The 26,430-nt window shown below is 47.7% G+C and overlaps 1 protein-coding gene across 2 annotated transcripts in view; it reads right to left on the bottom strand.

Annotated features, from left to right (window-relative positions):
- COL5A1 (collagen type V alpha 1 chain) overlaps positions 1-26,430 on the bottom strand; it is a 154,446-nt gene that overhangs the window by 60,592 nt on the left and 67,424 nt on the right. For both annotated transcript variants that reach the window (XM_074161155.1, XM_074161156.1), the window contains exons 5-16: positions 24,458-24,589; positions 22,538-22,684; positions 22,165-22,413; positions 17,731-17,883; positions 17,427-17,483; positions 13,252-13,293; positions 12,895-12,957; positions 5,627-5,701; positions 3,976-4,068; positions 981-1,037; positions 766-819; positions 84-137 (exon numbers count right to left, since the gene is read on the bottom strand). In XM_074161155.1, coding sequence (XP_074017256.1) covers positions 84-137; positions 766-819; positions 981-1,037; positions 3,976-4,068; positions 5,627-5,701; positions 12,895-12,957; positions 13,252-13,293; positions 17,427-17,483; positions 17,731-17,883; positions 22,165-22,413; positions 22,538-22,684; positions 24,458-24,589 — 1,176 coding nt within the window. The remainder of the gene's footprint in view (positions 1-83; positions 138-765; positions 820-980; positions 1,038-3,975; positions 4,069-5,626; positions 5,702-12,894; positions 12,958-13,251; positions 13,294-17,426; positions 17,484-17,730; positions 17,884-22,164; positions 22,414-22,537; positions 22,685-24,457; positions 24,590-26,430) is intronic.

Genomic DNA, 26,430 nt, shown 5'->3' with positions numbered 1-26,430 from the left:
TCACAAATTCTTTGGCAGCAGAGACAATTTCTAGCAGAAATTGTAGTTAATGCAGTCGTCAGCGCAGTTCCCAGGACACTCACCCTGCGGCCTGGTTTTCCTGCCGGACCGGGAGGACCCTGGATGCCTCGTGGACCCTGCGATGCGTCAAGGAAAGAGGAAGAAATGCCGTCACCCAAAGGCAGGACAGACGGACCCAATGCCTGCTGGCATCTCAGATCAGGAACTGCTGGGGCTGTGAAGGTCACCGGGGCTACAAAATGGGATGTGAACCCTTCGAGCAAAGCCCGTGGTTCAAAATGCCCAGGAAAGGCTCAGGACTGAGCAGCTCTGGAGAGGAACTGCACACGTTTATCCATGAGGAGGCCTTTGCCCTGCAAGCAGCTCCACACGGAGGAGACAAATCACTGCCCCCACCATTAGAAAATGGGAACTTTCCCTTAATGCAGGATTTATGGCTCGGAAGAATAATTTCCTGAGCATTAGCAATCTCCCCACACTCCAGCCTATCTCTTATATACAGGACTCCTCCCCAGATGCCTTTGCAGGAGAGGATTACCACCTGCAGAATTTTACACTGTTGGCTTAAAATTATGTCTTGAGCATTTGGATACTTGAAGGGACGTTTATACACAAAACAGACTACTTTCAGCTGACACTGGGTTACTGGATCGCTCCTTCACAACAGCCTCTAAAGAAGAACTGGCTGCTCCACACCTTCATCTCCCCCAGACCCTCCTGGTCGCCCAATCTGCCCATACTCACCTGAGGTCCCATTTCTCCAGCTTCTCCCTTTAGTCCTCCACTGCCTGGGGGTCCCTTTGGACAGAGAACATGATTTATTACATTTTTTTCCGCAACAGAGCCAGAGGGAAGATTCATACCATGGTAAGAAAGAGTCATTCGTGCAGGTAACCCAGAGCATCCACAGAACTGGTGCCAACTGGGTCTGCTCCGTCCTTGCCTGCCCATTCACTTACCATGGGGCCCGGCCGCCCCGTCAGACCCATTGGACCTGCTGGTCCTCTCAGCGCCAGCTGCAACAGAAAGAGAAACACTGCTCAGTTGGTGTCTCTGCTTTGTTGCCACAATGGGACAAAGCCACCATAGTGCCACCAGCCACGTGTTCTCTCCACGCCCTGAGAACCACGAATCCCTGGAGCAATGTCCATACCCTCAGTGAATTAACCCAAGAATACCCACAACCTGCTGCCTCATCAACTCTTTTCTGCATCCCCAAATGGCCAACCCCCTTGGATGCTGCATGGGTCTGGGGAGAGGACAGATGGACCTACATCCCATCTGCCCAAAGGCATCCTCCCCCCATACACCTACTCTGCACCGTGAACATGAACGACAAAACCCCAGTATAGACACTATAGACACACCTGGCCCACTCACAGGGCAGATAGAGGGGCGAGGGATCACCTGCCTTTAAACCAGATGAGAATCCAACTCTGTAGGTCAGATCCCCTTTTCCATCATCATGTATAAACAGAATTAAATGGACACTTTTGGCAATAAATTATTGAAAGTAAAGGAGAAAACTTTGCCTGAGGAGGCTACAGGGGTTTATTCACATATATTTAAGACCCCAGTTTTGTTTAGGAGGATTTTTTCTTTATGACCCTAAATGTTCAATTTTGGATGAATTTTTTTCCTTTTTTTGGTTACTATTTAATATCCTGCAAACAGAACGACACTTCTATTTGCAACGGGGAGCTTTCAGCTCAATAATTAAGGAGTCATGTAACCACGCATCAAGTCAGTAATTTCCATGGTGGTTAATGGGGCTGGCCCACACTTTAAACCATCACTTGGACAATTTGTTCCCTCGTGACAATTCAACACTTTAAGAGAGTTGTAATTATCTGTGTACTCCAGTAATTAAAATCTACCCGTGATTGCACTTGGAATGGCATAAATATTCCACAAATGCTAGATTTTGTGGCATCTTTTTACAACACCCCATTAAAAGGGAGATGCTCTGAAACACTGCCGGCTGGGACAACGTTTGGTGTCTAACGAAAGCCAAATTTTAAGGGAATAAATCAACCTAATAATGCAATTAACAACAACAATAACAAGGAAAACAAACCCCTAAAACGGAAAGAAGATATTCCCTTCCCCATGCAGGACTCCTTTTCCATTCCTGCCATATCCTGTAACTTGCCCACAAAAAATGTTATTTATTTCCCTTTTTACTTTGGTATCAAGGTTTTCAGCTGAAATTATCTGACAATAGGTTGAAGTTAAACAAGAAATGGATTTTTTCCTTCATGGAAATAATCAGCTTTTCATCCACAGCCCAGAAGTCACCCAGGATTTGCTTAAGTTTTTCCCAAAAACTGGGAATTAAAAAAAAAAAAAAAAAAAACAGAGAAAAGGGACTTTGTTTTTTCATAACAGTCACAATTTTTAACAGGCAGAAAAAAAAAACCAAACCAAAATCAGAGAGTCTGAGAAAGCAGATGCTTCTCATGAAATGTTCATCTGGTCAAAACCCCTCTTTCCCAGCAAAATAAAATGATGATGGAAAAACTGTAGGCAGCCTTGAAATTAAGACTGACAAGGTAACACCAGAAACATAATCCACCAATATTATTCTCAGAGCAAGGTTAATGGACAGGAAAATGCAGTGGCTGGTGGCATCAGGGCCCTGTACTCTACCTGAATACGGATAAAATCAAACTCTTTTGTAAAAGGGGAGTTGGATGGAAACCAGAACAGCCAAAACCCTGGCTATAAACCTACAAGGGGCATGTGCCACCCAGCTGGGTGGAGACCCCAGTGGACTTTATATCATTCAAGGGTGAAATAAATTGCTTTTTAGCTTATTTCAGCAGGCGGGCTCAAAAAGCCAGTGCTAAAGTGACCGCAAACATCTCTGAATAACAAGAGTGGCTACATCTGAGCCACATGCTCCAGCTGCAGACAGATGTGGGCTTCCGACCTGAGGAGCACACCTGAGCTCTGGCCCTGGATGATTGTATTTGGCTGGGAGAGGAGCGATGCCCCCAGAGCCATGTCCCTTTGCGAACTGCCTCCCAAAACTATCTTATATTTTCACTTTTATTGCAAGGGTGTGCTTACAGCTTGAATTTGGTCCCTCCTGGGTGAGATCAGGGCAAACACGATAGAAGAGCACTCGTAGGGTCCCCACACATTGCCTTCTGCTGTAATTGTGCCTCTCGCACCTCTGCTTTTGACATGTCAATGATCAAATGTAACTTCACACCAAGCACTCAGGGAAGAAAAATTTCAAAGCTGTACTGGCTAGAAATTAAATTTTATTTTGAACAGATGAGTATGAAGCCTTATACACTAAGGCACTCATCGCATCAGGGAACAAGAGTTGTACTGGGAACGTGCATGGCCAATCTGGTTTCACATAATTAACACCACCAGGGATTATTTGATCATCAGTCAATATCCGAAGGAAAAAAGGTTGCATGGATAGTTATCATGTATTTCCAAATAAATACATTAATGAAAATTGCAGTCTGCCTGTTGAGATTTGTGGAGCTGGGAACAGCCTACATCTGTGATATACATTTAATTATTACTATTTACTGGAAAAAACCCAAAAAACCAAAATAAAGCAAGCAAGCCCCTACAGCACATACCACAACTGTTCATAAAGACTCTCAAAACTGTCAGATAACCAGCAAACACTACTGAAGCCAGCAGGTCTATGTCTACTGGCACCAGCAGAAGGCCTGGTCTGTAAGCAATTTAAACCCACGGTTCTAGGGCCTGGGCTATTGCTGGCCATTGGTAAAAGGCCAAGTCATCCAGACATCATCACCTCAAGCCACACAAGCAATTCCATCTCAGATGAGAAGCTGTTACCACCACCAGCACCACAGATGGTGCAGCTATGAAGACATCTCCTTTGACACATTTATTCCAGTCCTCCTCTGCTTCCTCAGGAACCTGCCGCAAGAGACATCCTCCCCACAACCCCTCACTTACCCTGGCCTGCTGCAGGATGGCTTGGGCTTGGGCCTCCTGGGCTGAAACGAGAGGTCCTTTAGAGCCAGCATCTCCTCCTCCACTAAAGCGGAACTGATGGGAACAAGATGGAGAAAGCAGGTCACAGGGTTGCTGTCCCTCCAACCCTTCACGCTAGCCTGACTCCTAAACAACTCTGTTCAGCATGACTGACCCAACCCCATCACTGTCCTTCCAGACCACCCTATTAACCATCATGTTCTCAGGTCAAAGAGCTCACAGGCACAAAGCAATTGTTTCCCATGTCTGTACCCGCACAGCAATTTCTGCCAGCTCAACGTAAAGCACAATAAGAGGGATTGTAGGCTCTGAACTGTAAGGACCTCACACATCACCATTCAAAACTAAATGCAAAGTTCTCACAGGGCTGATATTCCCCGTGCGGACGCTGTTGGCCCAGAGACCCCCAGAGATGGGGTTGCATCAGGTTATTTGACTGTAGCTGCCTGTGTGCCCTGGGACAAAGGCTGCACTTCTCAAGTGTGGTACTGTGCTTCAAAGAGCAGAGTTTGGCCAATTGTTCAAACCAGGATCCTTCCACACACAAAGGATTTAGAAAAACCCAAGCATTAATGTTTTATTTTCCCAAACTTGAAAGGGAAGGAATTTAATGTTTTCTTCTGGCTCTTCCACCCCCAACAGCTACAACCCCTCTTTCCAGGACACACACTCTTCTCCTGCCTGAACCACACGTGTGTTTGGCGTTTTGCAAGAAGGACTCTCCAGGCTGCAGGACCTACTTGGACGTCTCCTTCACCTCCATCTCACCTCTGCGTTTGGCTTGGTTGGCTCTAGGTATATGACCACGCCAACTTGGCAAGCGGATTCAAAGAGATGCAATTTATAGGCCTAAGGCTGGTTACCATAGGGGCCAACAAATGTATTGTAGTGGCCAGTTAAGCTCCACGTAGAGGACTTGGCCCAGGCTGTCCTAGGCACCCTGCCAGGAACCTACACAAGTATCACCCTCCCATTTGGAGCCTGTACAAGAGCACTGTGGTTTTTCACTAAAGACTCTTTCCCTTTGGTACCTAACCACTTATTTTCAGCAGCTGGTTTCCTTAGGGTTTTCTCACATCAAAGCAGATACAAAATATAACCATTCCTTTAGCATCCCAGGACCAAGAGGGCTGACTCCTTGCTACCTTCACGGAGGAGGGAAAAAAAATCAATGCAAATTAACCACTGATCATCAAAAGAGACCAGTTCATTCATGTGCTTACAATTTTGGCACCTGCTTTGAAGAGCTGTTAGAGGTTCCTCACTGTAGGAGGGAGGGTTCTGCCTGGAAATTGGGCCTTGGAGGTGTCTTCAGTTGCTTCTTTACGACTTTCACCCTCCAACACCATGCCCAGTCAGAAACACTTAAGCTTATTCATCACTTCTGGAAATTTTAACCTACCTGCCCTGTGCTTTGGAGCAGTGAAGAAGTTACAGTGCTTTGCAAAAAGTAAATTTACAAGGGGAACCATCTGGATCCATCTTTTATACCAAGGAAAATGTGTCTTCAGTGTAAAAGAGATGAAAGACTTCTACAAGAACAGGCAATAAACAGCACCAAAGCCAAGAAGCCCAACTATTTAAATGCTTTTTTAGTTACACTTGTACTTACAGGCAACATCAGCATTGTCCCTGGTGGTCCTGGTAAGCCATCTGCTCCTGGAAGACCTGGGCGACCAGGTGGTCCCTACAAGAAGAAGAAATAAAAAGAAATTTCTATAGTGTCATTTTAGTCCTGTCCATACATAAGTAGTTGTGGCTGTAAAGGCATCTGTCGTGATACAAAAGGCTCCCTATCTTGACAGACAGGCATTAAGCACGTAGGCGTCCCAACACTAGCAAATTTTGTGGAAGCACGTCTGTAAGCGCACACGTTTTTCTTAGTAATTCCCTCTTCTTACATACTGGCCCCCATATTTCCAGGGTCTGCCATATGCAATTTTTGAGTGAGCAATAAAAGCCTCTGCAATGTTCCAAGTTAATGGAATCAATGTTTAGTTGGGTCTGTTAAAACCTATTAAAAAAGTATATGAAAATTCATAACTCAGGTCAGTGAGATAGAAACGTGGAAAGATAAATACATTTCTGTACATGTTCAGTCATCTGGGTCATTCCATTTTTCTCTCTTCTGTCTTTTTTTTTTTTTAATCCTATGAGGCTACTTCCATCTACAATGGAGTGATCCTGTCAACGGCTGTAAATCAGTAAAACTCTGAGGATCTCAATGGAGCTGTGCTGATTAACATCAGCTGAGTATCTTTAACTGGTGCTAAAGAAACGAGTACGCAGTAAAAGATCTATTGATGAAGCTATAAATAATCAAATATGGCCAATTTTCCTAAGACAGCCCATAGATTACTTGTACTCCCAACTGTGCACTTGGCAGAAAGTTTAAGTTAACCCAAATTTGCACATCCATCCAGCAATCCTACATGCGAATGAGGATGACATCCAGCTACTCAATGTGCATGCCTAATTGCAATTTTCACACCAGCTTAATGAGCCGAGGGCAAGAGTGACTCACTCACGTCCCAGCGAGACCAAGAGGAGCCCTGGTGCTCATTTCATGGCAAGACAGACAGGACTGCCTGGCCACCAGCTCAAGCTTGAGGACTTGGATGCTCGTCTATTTAGCAAACACTAAGAATAAATCCATCCGTGCAGAAGCAAAGCTCTTGGAAGGGCAAGCAACAAACATCCATACTAGCTCGCATTCTCTTCAACCTGCCTGAAGACCTCCAGCCCACACAGACACCAAACAAAAGTAAAAATAAAACCCTGCCACAAATCACAGACCTATACGGACACGCTGCGGGGATGCAGAAGAGCCAGACCCTGCCCCAGAAAGTCACACACTCACCCCATGAGGCAAAGGGAGGTGGATAAAGGTGGGAAAGGGAAGAGGGAAAGAGAAATACATTACAAAGTGCCTAATAATCAGAACATTTAAAAAAAAACAGGCAACAAAACCAAAAATTTGATGTGTTATCCTTGCCCCGCTGTCCTCCAGCAAGATCTCGGTGCATCTCTTTGCATCTCTCACATCTCTTTGTTCCCTCTTCTTCCATTCCCTCCATGCCATGTTCAACTTAACAACTCGCCATCTCCCTCTTAAAAAGGAACCCAAAACATTCAAGCCACAGTTTCAAGCACTAAATTAGAGCCCGGCCCCAGGGTTGGGGTGAAGAGCTGCTGTTACTCCACCCTGCCCCAGTCTGAGCATCGCCCCAGCCGGGCTGGGGCTCGACCCACACCACAATTACAGGGCAGAGCAGCGCTGAGGACCAGGAGCCGAGATCTGCACCGCAACTGGCCCGGAATAACAATGCTGCTCCTGGCGCTGCAGCAGACTGCCCTGCAGCCACTGATTTATCAGCAAAAAAAAAAAAAAAAAAAACCCAACACAAAACCAACCCAAAAAAACCCCAGCAGCTCCCTCAGCACCGAAGGGAGACGGCATAACACAGAAGCCCATCCATTTTTCAAGACAAGCTCATGATGTTACATTCATACTGTTTACTTAGTCTGGCCGACACCGGAGTCCCTGACTCCGCTGATGAGGTGCAGAGGGCAGCCCCATCTGTTGGAGCAGAAGCACAATAAATAATTTAGGCCAAGCTCGTTTTATATAATAAACTTTCTTCCCTCTCTCTCTTTTCTCCTTTAACTCCCGTCCTGCATCTGATGGATCAGGAATGAGCTTGTTTATCTCTCAGCGCGTACTCTGCCTGACAAATGTTGATGCCATGTTTTTATACATAAACACCTCTTTTTATTTCAGATTGGGGTGTGTGAGGTCTTTTCCTTGTGGGGTGGAGCAGCGGGGGGCAACAGCATGGAGGAAAATCAAACCCAGAAAAGCACTTTGTAAATTTGAATTCATGAATGCCTTTAAGAAACGCAGCGTGCCAGACTCGCAGTTGGTGTAAATCTGTGTCGCTCTCATTATGTAAATAGAGATTTGCTGATATATAGCAGCCAGGGATGGGGACTTCAACTTTCATTTGGTGCAGTGCTCTAAAACGCCATGCTGAGAGCAAACACTAATGCAATATTTCAAGGGAATGTTTAAACTGAGACCTGGGGATGTTAGCGCTCGGGCTCCTTGAGCAGCAGTCAGTGACAGAGAGAGTGGTGCCCAGCAGCCCACAGTACCGAGCCTCAAAATTTGCCTTAAGTCTCTCTCTCTAGGATTATTTTTCTGCCATTTTCAGCCCTGGTCAGAAAATTAGGCAACAGAAGACCCTTCTCGCAGTATTTGGGGTCTTCTGGGTAAGGCAGCGCTTGGCATCTGATGGGTAAAAAGGCACCCTGAAAACATCAAGCCTTTTGGAACCCAAATGAGTATTTTAGGGATCCTATTAGACTTATGAGATGCAAAACTGTCCTCAGGGGGAATAAATCCTTTGGGACGCAGTGACTGTATGGTTTCAGAAGACATAGCTGTAGCTTTGCAACCAGCCTTCCCCCAGAGACATGCTGATCAAGCCCAAAGCACCCAGACACCCCAGATTTTCTGGGGGACAGAGTTGCCGTTTGCTCTAACGCTGCAGCTCATCTTATTCCAAGGAGCACATTTTCCCACTTTCTTCATTCCAGTCCAGAGCATCCATGAAATAGCTCTCTGGTCCCCCATGTGCCATATTTCCTTCTTCCAACTGCTTGAAGAAACCTGCTTAAGTCATCCTAAACCACCCTCTCCCTCCCCCCCGAGACGATTCCTCTGAAACCTCCCACAATCAGGCTGCTCTGCAGCTTTGCCGGTGACGCAAGCTCTGCTTCGTGTTGTAAAATAACTGGGATAAACGAACAAACTGACATGATGAATAAAACAGAGCTAAATGAGTGTTGGCCAATATTAACATAGCCGAATATTGTTGGTATATTTATTCAGTGCACCTGCCTGATTGCAAATAAAAAGTCCTTCCATCAGATGCAGGCATAGGAAATGTTCCTCGCTGTACACATAGAAGTGTCATGTAAATTCATGAGCTATGCGCAGGGTTAATAATAAACAAATTAAAAGAGGAGCTGCTCTAATTGAAAAGGAGTATTTTAATACAGTTGCAGTTCCTGGCTCTGCAAGTTCATCACTTCTCTATGCACAATATGTTGTATTACATTCTGTTCCGGACACTCAGAAAAGCAGAATGTGCCGTCTGTGCTAGAATGCAAATTACGCTTTTCATTTCAGGGTGCGGAGCAACATCATTGGGGAGAGTGTGGCTGCTGCTGCTTGGCTTTGCGTGGCCGTTCAAGAGGAGCCTGGCCAGCAAATGTCTGCATCTGCCTGGACAAATGGCAGAAATAGAGACTCCCTCGTCACCAGGGTCAGCATCCATCCTGCCACGGAACTGAATTCTTTGGAGCAGAAGCAGCACATCAAGTGGAGAAGAAGAGAAAGCTGGGCACCACGTAGGACTCGTGCAGGATGAAGACCCACCAAGAGCCTGATGAAGCCACACAGATCTTTTGACTAATCCTAGACCACTGCAAGATGAAAACTACTGCTGGGACCTTCCCCAGCTTGCCCATCCTCTACAAAGTCTGACACCCAAGGATGCAGAGCTCTCCCTTGGTCCTTCTGCTGAAGTAGTGGAAGAGGAACCAGGACCGTGGTGTCTCAAGGGTTAAGCCAACCTCTCTGAGCAGTGGCCCTGGCTCCTGGCCATGGGCTGAGCCTGCAGCCGAGTATTGACTTTCTGAGCTTGCAGGCACTGATCGATGGAGCACAGTCAGGGCCTCTCGTTCTCAATCATGTCACAACCACAAGAAACGTTATTACTGTTCCATCAAAAAACAATAAATACACCAGGAGTGTAACTGAGGTGGGGGTCTTTACAGCAATACTCTGGGGGAAATGTGGGAGTTCAGTGGCCAGCGGACTCTCGCCAAGACCCTGGGGACCAACAAGGCGATAAAGAGCCTTAATTAAAAATAAAAAAGCAAAAACCAGGGCCCAGTTTAGGGTCATCATCACAAGAATACCCCAACACCTGAGTAATCTTAAAAAACCACCTTAAAACCACAGCAGACACTTCCCAGTACAGGCCAGCAATGATTTTATTTCAGTGGTTGTATTTTGAAACATCTCATCAGGCTGGGAGGTGACTAATGAAGGTCTGGAGCCAGCTGGTTGCTTTGTCCTCCAGCTGGGAGAACAACTGGGAACACAACCATCCTGTCCATGCCCCCAGGGAAGGCAGCCAGGCCCTGAGGGGTCCCAAACCCACTCCGATGGGATGCTAATTTGGAAGAGCACCAAACTGCAGAGGGGCTGTTTCCCATCTCTTGCTTTTTGCTGACAAGCAGGTGGGACGGAGAACCACCTCAAGAGGTGGGAGGGGAATGCTAGGGAAGGACAACAGCTCAAGGGAACTGAAAAGGGAACACAGCTGGATTTTAAATGCTGAGGGGAGAAAGGAGGGGTAAACATCAGCTTAAAAAAAGGCCTCTGCAAGTTAAGGCACAGTGGGTCAGTCTCCACTTAACCCGTGCAGAGCACCAGGCTAGGAAAGACTTAGGGGAAAATATCTTGTTCTGATCATCTGCAATGGAGTGAATTCTCCCTCTCGTTCTTTCTGGGTCTTAAATTACTCAATTAAGATGAAAAAAAGTTAAAAAAAAAAAAAAAATATAAGCAATGCCAAAACACAAATCCTTAGTGGCAGTCGCAGCAATTAGCTGTGCTAAGACACCCATCAGAAGGGCGCAACACCCCTTATCTGTCCAGATCTTTGCATCTGAAACCCAGTCATTGGCTTTTCCCACCTTGTCTGGGCAGAATTCAACCAAGATCTGCCAGAAGAGTGTGAAGCCCTACAAATGCAGAGAGCTTGGATCACCCTAGTTTATCCTCCCCGGGCACCCAGGAGGCAAACAGGATGAGGGTCCCCATCTGGAAACCAACTGCTGACTCAGCGGAGGATGCTGCGGTGCTTGTGAGCTCGCTGTGGGATGGGGGTTCCTTATCTGCCAGAAAAACGTGCTCAGGGCCTCGGCGATCAGAGTAGGGAAGCGTTTGCTGATAAGCGCTCCCTTCCTCGGAAAGGTGTTTTGCATTCGCTGGGTGACGGCACCGGCAGCAGCGGGGTGTCGCGTGTTTGGGCACGTCTCTTGTCGCTGCTGCTCTCCTCCTCCTCTCTGCTGCGCTTTCCAGGAGAAACTCTGGGAAAACAGACCTCCAACCAAGCCTGCCTTCAGAAACCCATCTGTAGGCACATTTTTTGCCCTTTTTTGCTAACGGGACTGTTGGGACGCCTCAGGCCACAACAAGCCACAGGTAGCAGCTGGCATTAGGGCTGCTGGGAGCAGCATTTCATTCCCCAGATGAAACACCCGTACACTGGGAGCTATTCTGAAGGCGTATTTGACCGCACTCAAAGTCAAGATGCGCCCAGACACTGAAACGGTGTCAAGCTCCGAGCTCCATTTGTTTTGCTCACGCAAACCTGCTGAAATCAATGAATTTACTCATGCGAGGTGACTGCCGCTGGTACATGTCTCCCCCTGTGCCACTGCTCGGGCACCGCACGCCGCTCCGCTGGGCTGCACCGAGACGGGAACGGCTCTTCTGCCAGCACAGCCCTGACATCGGTGCTCCATCACCCAAAACAGTGCTGCTCAAGGGCTCTGCGTGCTCTCCTCTGCTTTCAGACCCAAACCGAGCTGCTCTGAGGCTGATCCCAGCTCGGCCTCTGTGCAAAGCCAGAGCCCATCTGCGCTATAGTGAATCTTCTACTGGATGCCAGGACAAAATTCCCACTGGGAACAGCCTGGTCCCCTCTGCCCAGGCAGCTGGGCATGGGTACCCACCTTCCTGGCTGCCTCTGCCGGGGAGGGGAATTGGTTTGAACTGTGAAGCAAATGAGGTGCATATTGGTATGAGAATCATTTCAGAGACTCATTTCAGGGAGCGAAATGAGTGGGGTTTAATTTTCGGCATTGCCAAGCACACAGGTTGTGCACCACTTACTGACCCCCAAGGCTCCAGTTCAGCAGCTCCCAAAACACTGGTCATTCCTGATCCCAGGTGAGGGCTCAGCGATAATGAGTAAATATGCAACTCTAACCGAAGTGTGGTGCTGAACCGTGGAATTTGGGGTCACAGTCCACAAAAGTGCTTGGGAGCAGCTGCCTTCGATGAGACACCTCGAAGCTGGAGGCTCCTGCAGGCAGCATTTACCAAGCAGTGGCTGCCAGGGGCAAAAGTGATTTAAAGTAAGATCAAAACCAAACACGCAAAACCTAAGTTACTGCGTTGCTAAAGCACATAAATCAGCCTCTAGTGGTCGCTGGGACAGACCAATAATCCACCTACAGAAAAGACGAGGTGGTGCACAAGAGTCACCTTGCCACTGGCAGCAGTCTTGGACTAAACGAACATAAGGAAAGACCCACAGCAAGGACGCTGGTGTGACCCAGGGACCATCCCAGATCCAAACAAAACCAAACCCTCAACAGAACTCACAACACCAGCTGGAGTGAGGATGTAAAATTGTTGTTGAACTTCATTTTAGTGTGCTAACAACTATTTCGTGTTTGCTTACCCTGCTTTCCCAGTTCCACAGCCCAGTTCTCACACTGGAACGAGCAAGCCAAGTACCAAAGGGTGCAGAGAGCAGAGGGTTTGCCAGCCTTAATGCTGGAGAAAACTCCTTAATGCATTTAACTAGCATGGCTGTTCCCCAACCCTTTGCCGCTGGATGCAAAGGTCTGCCCTGTACCCCACCACAAGTTTCTTTTGGGGCTGACTCAGAGGAGATCGCTATTACAGGATGAGCAGTATTTTAGGGCTCCAGTGACAGGCCACAGTCCCCCTTTGCACACCCAAAATGACCCAAGGCTTCAGCCAAAGAGGAAAAAAACATGGGTACTCACTCTTTCCCCAGGGTCACCCATTAAGCCCACGGGTCCAGTTGGTCCTGGAGGTCCTGGAAGTCCCTAGCATTGAAAAGACAGGGGGAAAAAATAAGCTACTAAAGGAAAATGTGTTATTATTTGTAACATATTTGTACAATGAGCAGGAAAAGAGTTAGAGCTTTCTGTTTATTTTTGCACCAGAAAATCAACCCCGGAGCGCTCCGTACACATGCATGGCATATGGAAGCAATAGAGGCCGGGAGCAGCTGTATGCTGAGCCCTCCCCGTGCATCCAGCATCGTCCCCCTGCATCCAGCATCGTCCCCAGAGCCACACGCATCCTCCAGTGCAAGGTGCAGACAAAGTGTCACTTACTGCTGGGCCTTCGGGACCAGGTGGGCCTTCTACCAGCATACCCTAAAGCAAGAGGAAGGGAAAAAGTGATTAGCAGGGCACATCCTCAAAATTACTTTTGACTATAGGGCTGGAAAGCCCAATGCTTTATCTGTTCTTCAATATTTCAGGTCTTGCTGCTAGATCTGGGCATCCCAGAGCTGAAGGATTTCCACTCTCTCTGGATGCCACCTCCTGTGTCCCCATTGCCAGAGGTACAAAAGGCACTGCCCACTGAAAAGCCAAATATTGTCTATTTGAATCGCGCAGGGGGCACGGCAAAACAGCCCCTTCCCCCAGCACCCAGCCCACCCTCGCCCCAACGCAGGGTCACCCTCCTAATCACAACCCTTCTCCCTGAGCTCATGGCCAGGCAAAGGGCAAACCCTGGGGCACAGCCAGCCTTGACGGTGCTGGAGCGGGAGAAGAGCTCCTCTCCAGGAAGAAGCTGCTTCTAGATCCCAGCAGCTTAAAAAAAAAAAAAAAAAGTTAATAATCAAATTGCAAGGTTTTTTTAAATTACTTTCCCAGCAGACTGCATGCTGTGATTTACTCTGTGTACCTAGGAAATCACTGTGTGGGCAAAATGGTAGAATAATGTTATTCCATTCCTTTTAATCTAAATATTTTGTCATAACTTTAAATCAGGTCTATCATGTACTCAGTAGAATTGAGCTTTTTTTTTTTTTTTCCCCTCATGGGTATGTAAGAGGCAGGAAAGAAACCTCCCAATAAACCTGGCAAATGCCTTCCAGAAGGCATGAGGACAATCTGTTGGGAAGAGCCCCACAGGGAGCACTGCCTTTTTATCTCTGGACCGGTGACCGTGCCCCCAGCAGCACCCAGGTCGAGCCAAAGCAGTCCCAGCACTTGCCAGCTCATCTCCAGCAAACGGGGACATTTCTCCCATGGGATGAAATCAGCCTGTAAAAATCTGTAGATAAGCAGTCGGCTCATATGGGAGAAGCCCAGAGGAAACAAGTGCAGGGACTGGTCTTGGGTCACCCTTGGCTGGTCTCCTGGGCTCAGGCTCCAGCGCCAAAAGCCTTGTTTGACCCCACGGCAGCCACTACAGCAGAGAGGGCTGAGCTGAACGAATCTGAAATGTCTACAGGAAAATCCAGGCATTCCTGCCCCAAAAGTCACAGTCTCGAAGCCCAGAGGAGCAAAAAATAGGATAAACCATGCTGCCACGAACCATCCCCGCTTCATTAGCGGGATGCATGTTGCTGCACCACTAGTGCATGACCAGCACTATTTTCCCTTTCCTGGTGTCCACACTACTCATTACCACCTCGTTTAAAAGCCGCCTTCCGCTTCATTTGGATGCGTTAGGGGAAATTTTCTGCTGCTGTCATCACAGAAGCAGCCGTACAGTCGTTCTTCACCAGTAAGAAATTAGGTCATGGACTTCAGCCCGTGCCCACTTTGACAGCAGTTTCCTCTCTGCCATGTAGACACTGCTCTCTTCTGGGTGGGACTTAGGGGTGAACCCTACACAAAATTCCTCCAACCTGCGCTAAATATGAGCTATTTGTGGTTGGAGGCTACCAAGAAGAGGCCATCTATGTTGATGGAGGTGTCCTGCGAGAACGACATCCACTAAGCTCCTTTTCAGACACGCGTTGAGGACATTGCACAGGACACCCCAGAGGTCCCAAACCTTTCTCCATCCGGACACCCCAAGGTCCATCACTGCTGAGACCAATGACGGCATGGTTTGGTGTGGCGGGCTCCAAAACAGAAAGTGATCATTGTTTCTGGGTTGGAGCAGAGTCAGGGCCCACAAACGTCTCCCCAGGGCTTTTTGGGGCTGCTGGGTGCCAGCACGACCATGGACCGAGCACGCACAGCGCTGAGGCTCTGCTTCCCATGGCCGGCTGCAGAGCCTCGAGACACTCCTCCACACGAGGGAAGAGTCTGGGCTAATTAGCCAATTTGCGCAGCAAACATCCTTGGCATCTTCCCATATTTATCTGTTGGTTTATGTTGAGCTCCAGCCTTAAGGACATCTGGAGATTCTCCTCGGCAAGAAACCTCCACTGTTTATATGACTGCTCATCAACAGGAGCGATGAAAACGTGGGAGGGTTTAGGGACCAGGACCAGTGGGGGGATGCCACCAAGGGCGATCGCCTTGGGGGTCGCAAGCAAAGCATGGATTTGGGACTGTCCCAGGGGAAAACAGGGTGTTGCTTCCACTCAATCAACACCCAGCTGCTACCCACAAGTGAAGCTGGTATCACAGAAACAGCCCAAAAGCTGGCTGCCACACACAGAGCTGTTGTGCAAAGGCTGACCAAACCCTCCCCGAAGGCAGGTGCGAGCACCAGGGTCCCCCCCCAGAAGCAAAGAGGGCTTTAAGGAGAGGAAGGCAGCCTGGTGCCTCCAGAGCTGGGCTGAGGGGGGGTCCCAGCCATCCCTGGGCTCCATTCCTCCTTGCCCTGCGCCTGTGCTGCCCCGCTGCCTCCAGTGAGCGTCAGCACAGAGCAAGGATTGAAGGACAGGCGCTTTGAGGGAAAAGGAGAGAAAATCCAGCAGAATCCGACCTCTGCGTTTGGTTTTTATTCCCCCTCTGCTGCAGCTCCCATCAAAAAAGGAAAAAAAAAAAAAAGAAAAAAGAGCTAAAGCGCGCAGCAAATCTGAATTTCTCTCTGCTGAAGAGGAACCGCACGGAGAGGGAAAAAGCAGCATTTGGTCTTGTTTACTTTCTGGCAAAAGCTATACATGCTCCAGTGTTTTGAAATAGCGAAGGCGGCCAAATTCTTTCTGGATGATTAAACTTAACTATTTTGTTCGCTTCATAGCAATTTCAGATTGGTTCTGGACAGGGCAGGCTGGGTTTCTGCTGGCGTCTTCCTGGGGTTCGACTGCCTCCCCCCCTCTCCAACCCCAAGCCTTCCCACTCCTCTGATAAAGCAAATCGCTCGCTCCTCCTTTTGTTTGCGGAGTGAGATTGAGACCCAGAGAGGAAGAAAATGAAGGCAAGGTCGGAAATGCGTTTATAAGGCGCTCGTTCTGGCTTTTCAAGTCCTGTTGCTGCACCCCAGCTTCTCACTGCCCTCCCCCCTACCTCCTCGCTACCTGCAAAGGTGTCAGGCAAAGATGGAAAGGGAGAAAGAATTAAAAGAAAAATAATGGTCTCCGAGGAATGGGAAGTGCTGCCGCGATGCTGGGCGCCGTGCTGGCCCTCTGCCAAGAAAAATTAGGTTAAATGAGTTGCTGGTGCGTAGCGAGCGTGTGCTTGGCCCTTCAGGGCTGAGGCTCTGGGGAGGTGGTTCCAAGGACCCAAAGCCCCGTTTCCAGCCCCGGGGAGGAGCAGGCATGGGGGTACTCGGCATCCTGATAGGCAATGAGGGACAGACACACAGACATCCACCAACAGGCTCTTGCTCTGCTCAATGGGCACCTCGGAGCAAACACCATGAGGTCCCACCACGGGCGGCTCCATCCTCATCTAAGGTGGTGCTCGCTTGGGCACCCACATTTTTTGCAGACCACAAAGGGCACAGGAAGTTTACAACCATTCTTTAGAAAGGAAAAACAACCTCAGAAACAGGCCAGGGCAGAATGATAGAGAGTGTTGGATTGCACTCCCAGGACGACAAGAGGTTCCTCTGAAGGTGGAAAGCTGGTGGGACCCCGGAGCAGGCGCAGGAGCAAACCTCTCCTCTAGCGCAGCTGTGTGCAGGGACAACCATTTTATTTCCACCGAGACAAACCCATTAGTTGCACAATTAAAGCCGGCCCCAAGCTGCAAGTTCAGGTCAGGATTTGAGCTGGCCCCTGGCTGCGGGCGCTTGGGGGAGCAGGTTCACTGCTGAGGCAGGGGCAGCTCAAAACCCCCCGAGAGGTGAGACGTACCCTCTGCCTAACGCTTCAGTTCTAAGAGGCCTAGGTTTTATTTTGGTAAATGAGAGATTTCATGGGAAATTTTGCACTTCCTTCATAATTTAGGTCGCTTCTTGAAGTTTTTTAAAAAAATATTAATTACAGTATTTTATATTAAAAGTTTCGAAATGAACCAAGTAATTCTTCCGTGGGAAATTTTCCTCCCAGCTGTACCACTGATAGCACCAAGCCATACCCAACACACCCCTTGTACTTTTTCCCTTGGGAAAGAATAAAAGGAGCACCAAAAACCCAGATGGTCCTTACCGGCTCGATAATTGCAGGCTCCCCCTTCTGTCCTTTCTCGCCCCGTGGGCCACCGATCTGTAGCACAGAAGGGAAACACAAAGGCAGACAGTCAAAGGGGATATCGCCTGCATCGGCATCACCACCCCGAGCAGGAACCCGAGATCCTGGGACAATTCCTGCAACCAAAGCACTGCTGATGATTGCGTAGAGAAGAAATGGGGTATCTCCTCCTCGCCTTGTTCCTAATCTCTGCACTACAAATTATGCGAAGACAAACATTTTCAACTAGGGCTTACCCTCGATGGAAAATTAACTCTCTTACCCCTTCGTAGATGGTGTCCTGGTTAGCGGGCATGCCGGGGCCGATATCGGGAGAGACTGTTCGGTCGTAATAGTTATCATAGTAATTCCCATCGTATTCTTTTATTGTTTCCTCAGTGAAATCTTTATCCAGGTCGTCTCCTCCTTGAGCATCCTGGAAGCAGAAGAGCAGCAACATGTCAGGCTGCAAATCTCTCTGGGGTTACACACACTGGAAATCTAAGGGGAAGGCTGTGGCTTTGGCAAAGTGAGGATGCTTTATAATAATAGTTGCAAATAAAAAGCACAAGAAAAGTTAAAGTCTGGAATTTTAAGGTCTCCAGAGACCTCCAAGGGTCTTCTCCAATGGCAGGCAAGAAGGATGGAAGGATCTTTATGTCAAATGGTGTCAAATGTCCTGCTTTCCCTGGGATTTTTCTCTCGATCCCTGAAATAACATTGTGAGTGTAAAAGTTTGAGCGAGGAAAACAAAACACAGCAACAAAGCAACAGCTCCTGTCAGAGGGATCCCGCACACTCTAAACGCCTAAGGAAAGAAGGAGTAGAAGTTTCAAAATCCAGGCTCTACTTATCTCTCACAGCCTCAATACTGCAGACACTGGATTATTAAGCGTAAAAATTCACATATCCAGTCGCATATTTAAAATGCACATCAAAACTGCAATGTGTCATTACGAGTGTTGGATTACAGGAGGAAATGTGGAAAAATCCAAGTTCGCTTCTAGAAAAACCTCCTGTTTGTTTAGTCTGGGATCCAAGCAGCGATTATACTTGTCCAAAAAGCAGGAAATTTTACAAATCTGATGCATTAATCCCTGAATCCTTTTTGAATCCTTACAGCAACAGATGTTACGGACCGCAAGCAAGGACATCTAGACAAGCATCAGAATTTCCTTGCTTCTGTCCATACCCTCTGCTTCCTGCAGCCTGGCAGGAGACCATCTCCTGGCATCCTTTACCCTGAGCAGCACTGTGAAGAAGAACATGTGCCGATAATATTTTTTGTTGTTTCTTTCCCATCCAGGTAATGACTAAAACGGTCCATAAATTGAATTATTTTCAGTGCTTCCCAAAGAAATTACCTCCTCACTACTACGCATTCAAAATCACTTAAAAACGCCACCACCACTTCCAGACCTTGTTTCCGTGCCAAAACGGCTCAGAACCCATAAGCACGAGCATCTGTATCTAAATTCAAGAGGTTTTAAAGTAAGAATAAGCCTAGAGCTAAGGCAATCATCTCTCTGCCACCCCATCTTCTTTTACCTCTGCAAATACCAACTGGTCTTTGCAGAAATTATAGTTTGGCAATTAATTAGAAAGCTTGAAAAAGTTAGCATTATTTTTCCTCTGTACTGTTCAAATGGATCTAGTGCTATCGCACACGTCTTTTATCCTGTTGGAAATCTTTTATCTAGGTTTGCACTTTGAAACCTGTTTATCTTGCTATAAAGCTTTTGGGGATAACAGAGCAACCTTTTTTTCAAATTGCATTTCTTGAAATGAACGTCTGGTTTGATATTTTGATTAAGGTCCCCACGTCAATTTGCATGGTAAGGGAAGATATTCTGAATAACTGGGCAGAGGAGGAGAAAAGTTCTCCATGCTGAGATTTGCAGGTGCTTTGGAGAACAAACCAAAACAGAAGCCTAAAAATAATCTCCTTAACAATGCTGTTCGACCACGAGTCAGAAAACAGTCCACAAAGAAAAGAGGAGGCCCAAAAATGAGTGTGCAAAATACTGTGACTCTCCTTTGCTGATAACAGCTTCATTTAAATCACACCTTTTATTCTTCCCTTTTGGGAAGCGATGCAGATATGCGGCCCTGGTATATGCATCTGGACAAGTAAAGCAAACTGCCTGATGAATAGCAGGCAATGAACAAAATATATCTGTCCCCAGCTTCTCTTGTTCACGGGAGTATTGCTGCCTGCTAAATCTCGGAATTGCTTCACTGGCATTTATCACGGAGTTATTAGCCATAATGAAACCCAATCCCAGGAGAGTTCTGTGACTGTTACTGCCTCCAGAACCTCTCACACAGGCTCCCCAAAGTTTCACTTGCTTAAAACTAAATCTCCTCTTAATTCCCATTGCAGGAAAAAGAATCTTCCCCAAATACAGACAGGTGAACTTCCAACACTGACGGACACATCCCGCTCTTGCAACAGGTCTGTGAAGGGATGCTGAAAGTGACCCCTCTGCACCAGCCCGACATTCTCTCGTTTGATCCCAGGACCTCGAGCGAGCAGTGCCAGGGCTGGCACCGCCGGCAGCTTGGGGACACCCGTGTCCCAGCCCACCTCTGCCCCACCGCACCCCTGTACAACACCTCGGGGGCTCCCGCTGCCTTCCCCAGCTGCCAACAGGAACCTGGGACCATTGAAATTATGCCACTTACTCGTGACCACAAGCACTATTTTTTTTCCCCTCAACTAGCCAAAAAAATTATGAGAGTTTTTTATTATTGTTTTTAAGAGCAAATAAATGCCTCCAACCACTTTAGCAGTCTATCTCCCGCTGAAACCCTGTTTCTAATAACAGGTATTAAGCAGGTAATTACACACACGAGCTCCCGATCCTCACTTCCATATTGCTCATAAAGCAGCTTGCTCTGCTGCTGGATTAAAGGATTTGGTTTCCCCAAGAGTTGGTGGCTGCAGGTAGGGCCCTTGGTTCCCTCTCTGAAGCGTAAACTCGGAATCTGTCCCTTTGTGGGTATTTGTCCCTCAGTCTGGCACTTTTTTGGGAGTTTTCCCTATGTCACCCTGCATTAGCCTTTGCCTCAGTGCACGGGAAGCTCCTTCAGCCAGGCAACTTGTGTCCTTTTCTCATCTTTCATCAGCTGAAAGACCCACTGGAGCAACCTCCCACCCCAGGGGGGGTCCCACAGCCCTCCCCATCCAAACACCGTCCCTTTTGGAGCTGCTGGAGGGGGACAGTTTGCTCGCTCTCCCCACAAGATGCCCTGCTGCGAGCAGGCTGAGCTTCCATATAGGAAAGCTTTGCCATGTGTTTTCCTACCTGGACTTTCCTCCTCTTCCATTTCCTTTTCCTAACAACTAAAGTTCCCCTTGAGCCTCTATTTCCTTTACCAATTTTTTTTTTCAAGGTCACGCTATCCAATCTTTAATTCCTCTCTATTAGAAAGTTCAAGCTTGGCCAAAGATTTCTGGCTCTTGGTCAGGAAACAGAAAAGTTTCCCATCCATGGGTTCTCCTCAGGTTGGTGCTCGCTTCCTCGATATGCTGGAGCCTCTTCTGTTTCTCTCTGTGTATCATTTTGGGCTGCTCAGCCTCCTCCTCCACCGCATTCTTTTATCCCCAGTTGGCTGGACTGGATCCCCGCCGCACCACCAGCCCTCGGGGCGGCTGGCTGCCCTCCCGCCTCGCTCCAGCTGCTCGGCTCTTTGCTTGGACATTTTCCCCAACACCTTTTCATTCAAGCTTCCAGGTCCAACTCCAAATACGTTGGCCAACTTTTGCTGTCTCTTCTGCCACCCCCCAGCGCCTCCCAGAAAGGCTGGAGTTTTGACAGTCCCATAACTAAGGAATTCTTCTCCATTTGAGGAGGAACCACTGCCAAGTCCCATCCTACCTCCTAGGAAACGTTATCCCACTATCAACTCCCCTTGCTGATGCTCCTGGAGAACAAAGAATTTTCCTCGTCTAACACAGTTATTTCCTGCAGCTGCACGAGAATTTATCTCAGTCTCATCTAAGGATGAGACCAACATTCATCTGTTTGAGCACCAATAAAAAAGGCAAGAACTGGGCAAGCCTTAAGGATAGAAGAGTCTCAGATGCAACATATTTCAGTTGAAGCATATTAAAGTGTGGGTAACTGAAAATGTAATTGCTCCAACAGAAATATCAGCTGTGGGATCCGGACTGATCTCATCTTTGAGCAGATCCGTGCATAAAACAGAGGGACTGTCTCTGGGTGAATGCAGTTGTGTGAAATCAAGGGTTTGTCCCTGCATTGAAATATTTTTTCAAAAATTACAATCTGAAAAACATAAAGATGCAATTTCAGTGGGAATGGCAAGATGAAAAATATTGATGCTCTCCACCAAATCAACATTTTAAGGATTTATATTAATAGCTTTGAAATAAAATGTTTTTACTTAGATTTTAAAACCAACCCTCATTTTTCTTTTTGTCAGACAAGCACTTCGCACAGGGAAATGCAGGTGTCAACATGAACAGATATTTCCAGGGGAATAATCCTTAACCAAATTCTAAGTATCTGTGTTCCACACCCTGAAATATCTGGAGAGAAATTATTTTACAAGAAACTTTCTCTTCCAGCAGCTGCCCTACCCACTTACAGATTTACCATACGGATGATCACATCGTCTTTGCTCTCAGGGCTATGAAGTACCAGAACTAATAAAAGACACAGTGAAAGGAATAAACATTCATTAAAATTACATCAGTCTCGTTGTAGGTGATGACAGTACTCGTGGGGAGTTCCGCTTCCACGGCGTTTTCAGTGAGTCCGCCCTGGGGGTCCACTTCTTCGTTGTAGTTGACATCTTCGTAGGGGAGGGGCGTGAAATACTCTTCATTAATGGTTTCGTAGTTGTACTCATCTACGAGGGGATCATCTACAGTAGCATCCCCTTTCATCCGCGTCCCAGGGTCCCCTCCATCAGGTGATGGTGTTGGGGAAGGATAGTCCTATTGCAGAAATAAAATGCCAGAATCAGAGAAACAAAGAGAAAATTGTCCATCGTCCTCCACCTCTCCCTCTGTAAAGGTGCCATTTATCAAACCCATCTTTGCCAGGACCCCGCGTCGGTACCTGCTTGGTTTCGGGTCTCTCTCCAGCAGCCACTTCAGGAGTGCTGGGTTTGGTGGTGGGTGCTTCGGGCTTTACAGCTTCATCAACATCTTCATAGTAGGGGTACTCATAGTAGTAGGTGTCACCTTCTCCCTCCCCATCGGTGTACTGCAAAGAGAAGATGAGAAGCAGAAAATAAGCTGGCAGCACCCAAGCACGCTCCTGCCAGCTCTTTTAGATGGTATTTCATGTCAACGGGGCCATGCTGTGACATCTTTCCCTTCCTCTTGTCCATCAGCTGCTCTGACACCTTCACCAAGAGCCCGGCTTTGGGCTGATTTGGCAACTGCTGTGATTTGAGGAGGTTCCCAATCACCTCTCAGCTGCGGCACCTTCTCCCTTATCAGAGAGGATGGGCCTACCCTGCAGCAATTCAGTCACCCGTGATAACACGATAATAAAAAAAGAAAAAAACATTATAATTTTTTTAACCTCAGATTGTTGAGACCTCCCAGGTCACAAACCTGAGATATTCAGAAGGGGGGAAGAAAGCGTTTGAATCACGCAGCCGCTCTGAGAAGCGGGGATCTATTTGCACTCATCCGACTGCACTAATAGCATCCGTGTGACTCCCCGTCCACCCGCGGCCTGAAAGCACAAGGGCTTCGAAAACAAGATATTTTCAGCGTTTTCCACAAGGCGTCAGTCATTCTTCGAAATGAAATACAAACAAAACATTTGGTTACAGCCGGGCATGGCAAATGTCTTTGCCAGTCCATCGCTCTCACTGGCAGCAGACGCCGGCGCGTGGAAGAGTTATTCTTACATGGAGCAACACAGCCCTAAGACAAGCCAGCCCTTGTTGAACTGCTGGCTTCAAAAGAAGAGTTTTATTTTCCTACTACCACATATTTTGACCATACCCAGGGTCTATTTTATTTTACTTATTTATTGTTTCTCCAGAAGCGCTGGCGGAGCAGTTAGAGCCGTGCCTCGCCTGAGAGCATCGCACCGCTCCTCAAAGCCCTGCTAGGCTGAGCTTCAGGATTTAACACTCCGGTTTTTAATTCAATCCCAAAGCTAAATTGGAGGGGGCTGACGGCATTACAGCTTCAAGGGGATTGGGCAGGAGCCCGCAGATCTGAGATCAGCTGAAAGCAAGAGAGTGCACGGACCAGCAAATCAGACCAAGAGAGCAGCCAAGATGCTGAGGAGCGGCTGAGGATGCCAGACACTTTAATTGCTGTGAGCTGAGCCTGAGACCTCTCAAAAATGTGTAAAACTCAGGTGATGCTCTTCTAGAAATCAACCACATCCAGATATTTCTAACTGAGCAGTAGAAATAAAAAAGGTGTCCTGTATCTGTCTCTTTTTTTCCCTTTCTTTTTAGAAAAAAAAAAAAAAAAAAGATCTAAGGCTAACTCTTTGTAGAAAAAAAATATTGAGCGCAGCAGCTTATACAGAGGAGCCAGCAGCATTTCTGCCAAAAATAAAATTCAAATGGCAAATACACGGGCAAAAAACGTTTCCCCCTCCTTTAACACCTGTTGTTTCAAAGAATATTGAAAAAGAACTGCTTAATCTTTTTACAAGCTCAACAGTGAAAAATGAAATTTAGACACAGGTGCCTGTTTTGGACAGGATTTGACCCACCAGGGACTGACCAAGGAAGGTCAGTATTTCACACTCGGCTCAGGTTGTCTCTCCTGCAAGTTTTTGAGCTCCAAGTGAATATTCTTTTAAATCTCTGGAATGGGAGGAGCGCAGAAAGGAAGGGAAACCCCTGAGACGAGACCCAAAACCATAACCTGTGAATCCTAAAAACAAGCTCCAGGGAAGGCGAGCAGGAGCAAGCAGCCCAGAGGGGTTGCAATCGCAATACGGAGCTGGATGATGATGATGCTGCCCCAGAAGCATCCCCAAACCCTGCCAGAGACTTACGTATTCATCCTGGTTGGGGTCCTGGGACTGGGGGGCGTCGGGGATGGCGGTGTCGCAGTCGGGGCTGTAGTGCTCGCAGTAATCGTGGGCTGCTCGGGGGTCCGCCACGATCAGGAGCTGCTGGATGTCACCCTGCGGGGAAGGACAAACAGAGCGTCAGGGGGAGGGATGGGACACAGGGAGCCACCAAGCCTGGGACAGCAGTCAAAGGGGATAAAGCACCACCAAGAAATGAAAAGCAAAACACTTGGCAGGGCGTTTTCCTTGACACGAGCACATCACCTGAGATGAGCCAGGAGAAAACCCTCCGTGTCCAGGGCCGGGTCAAGCAGCCGCTTATTGCAGGCTGCTCTGCGAGGTGTGAAGCCACCACACTTCACACTCAGTCCCAAACGCACCTTCCCCAAAGATAACCACGTCTGCAGAGAGGTCACCCCTACAACACAACAGCGCTGACAGCCCTGGGCAAGGTGGATGCAGTAAAAATAGGAGAAAAGGGTTATATGCACCCCAAATCAGTGCCACGCAGCTCTGCAGAGCTCCAGAGTTGCCCTTCCCAGTCCAAAAAGCTGTTTATTGACCTCAAAACTTCTCTGCCACCCCATCAGTTGGTCTCATAAAAGGCATCACCCCCCTTTCTACACCTTGCCCTCACCTCAATTTTCCACCCACAACAGCGCGGCAGACAAAGAGATTAGAAATGTATCCGATAATCAGAAAAAGAGAATAGATCGCGGGTGTTTACAGTAGCTTACTGAAAACCAGGTGCAGAGCAAGCTCATTAGGCACCAAGGCTGCTTAACGAGCCACTCGCTTTATACGAACGAAGCACAACTCTGCCACAGCCCAAAGGTCGGAGCAGAAACCGCTCCTTAGTTTCCTGAAGAACCGCCGCGCTGCTTCACCGTAACGCCAAAAAGCAGTTTATTTAGTAGGCAGTTACATAAGACTTCACTACTTGGATTATTAGAGCCGATATTTTAATTAGGAAGAAAAAAAATATCTTATTTAATAATAGAAAAACATGGCTAAGGCATCAGGGGAAAAAGAAGGAGCGTTACAGCAAAACTGGGAGGATGACTTGGCCACGTAATAGGAACCAGAAGCTCCGAATGGAGCCTGGCCAGACCGGCAAACATCCCCGTGGAAAACCAAAGGCCAAATCTCCCTTCATGCACGCAAACTGTGCTCGCTCCAGCCACAGGGGCCACCCAGGTCCATGGGGATCTCAGCCTCCCATCAACACATATCATCGACTACACCAAAAAAAAGTGCCGTTTACATTTTTGGCAGAGATCCACAGGGAAAGAAAGTTGAAAGGACCTTGCAGACCTGGCTGCATCCTGCCCGGCTCCGAGGGGCAGGGGCAGCTTTTGGCTGATGGGGTTTCCCTCCTCAATTTCCAGGTTCTCTCATCCATCCCTGCAGCATCTCACCATAACATCTAGGCACCGCTCAGATGCTACGCAAGTTACCCTCCAATTGAGCACTGGTTTAAGCTTATTAGTCACTGTTTCCTGTGAATAACCTTTACAAAATTAACAGAATTGTCTGCAAAGTGGCTTTCAATTTTCTATTTTAAGAAATAGTCTTTCCTTCCCTTTCCCTTTATTTTTTTATTTTACTTTTTTTTTGTAAATCCATGGAGCAGTTCTGTCATTAACATTCTGGGTTTTTCTTTTTCAACGTAACCACCAAAAACGGGGATGCAGCATTGGGAAAACAGAAAACACCAAGTTTCTGTCTCAAAAAACATTTCCAATTTCCAGCCAGCTCTGGCCACCAGCTGACAATGCGACCTGCATGGAGAACTCAACCATGGTGTGACCTAGAGGACATTGCTCAGCCCTGAGCAGAGACTTGAAGGAGCTGGGGGGGTGTTATGGGATTACTCACACCATAAAACATCATCCCCATCTCCAAAGGCTTCTCAGAGCAACAAAACTGGCTGCCCCTTTGGAGCTCCCTCCAGT

Source organism: Numenius arquata, chromosome 19, assembly GCF_964106895.1.
Source record: "Numenius arquata chromosome 19, bNumArq3.hap1.1, whole genome shotgun sequence".
NCBI classification, from domain to species: Eukaryota; Metazoa; Chordata; class Aves; order Charadriiformes; family Scolopacidae; genus Numenius; species Numenius arquata.
The sequence above is the reverse complement of the archived record's forward strand: the minus strand, read 5'-3'. Positions and strand labels throughout refer to the sequence as shown.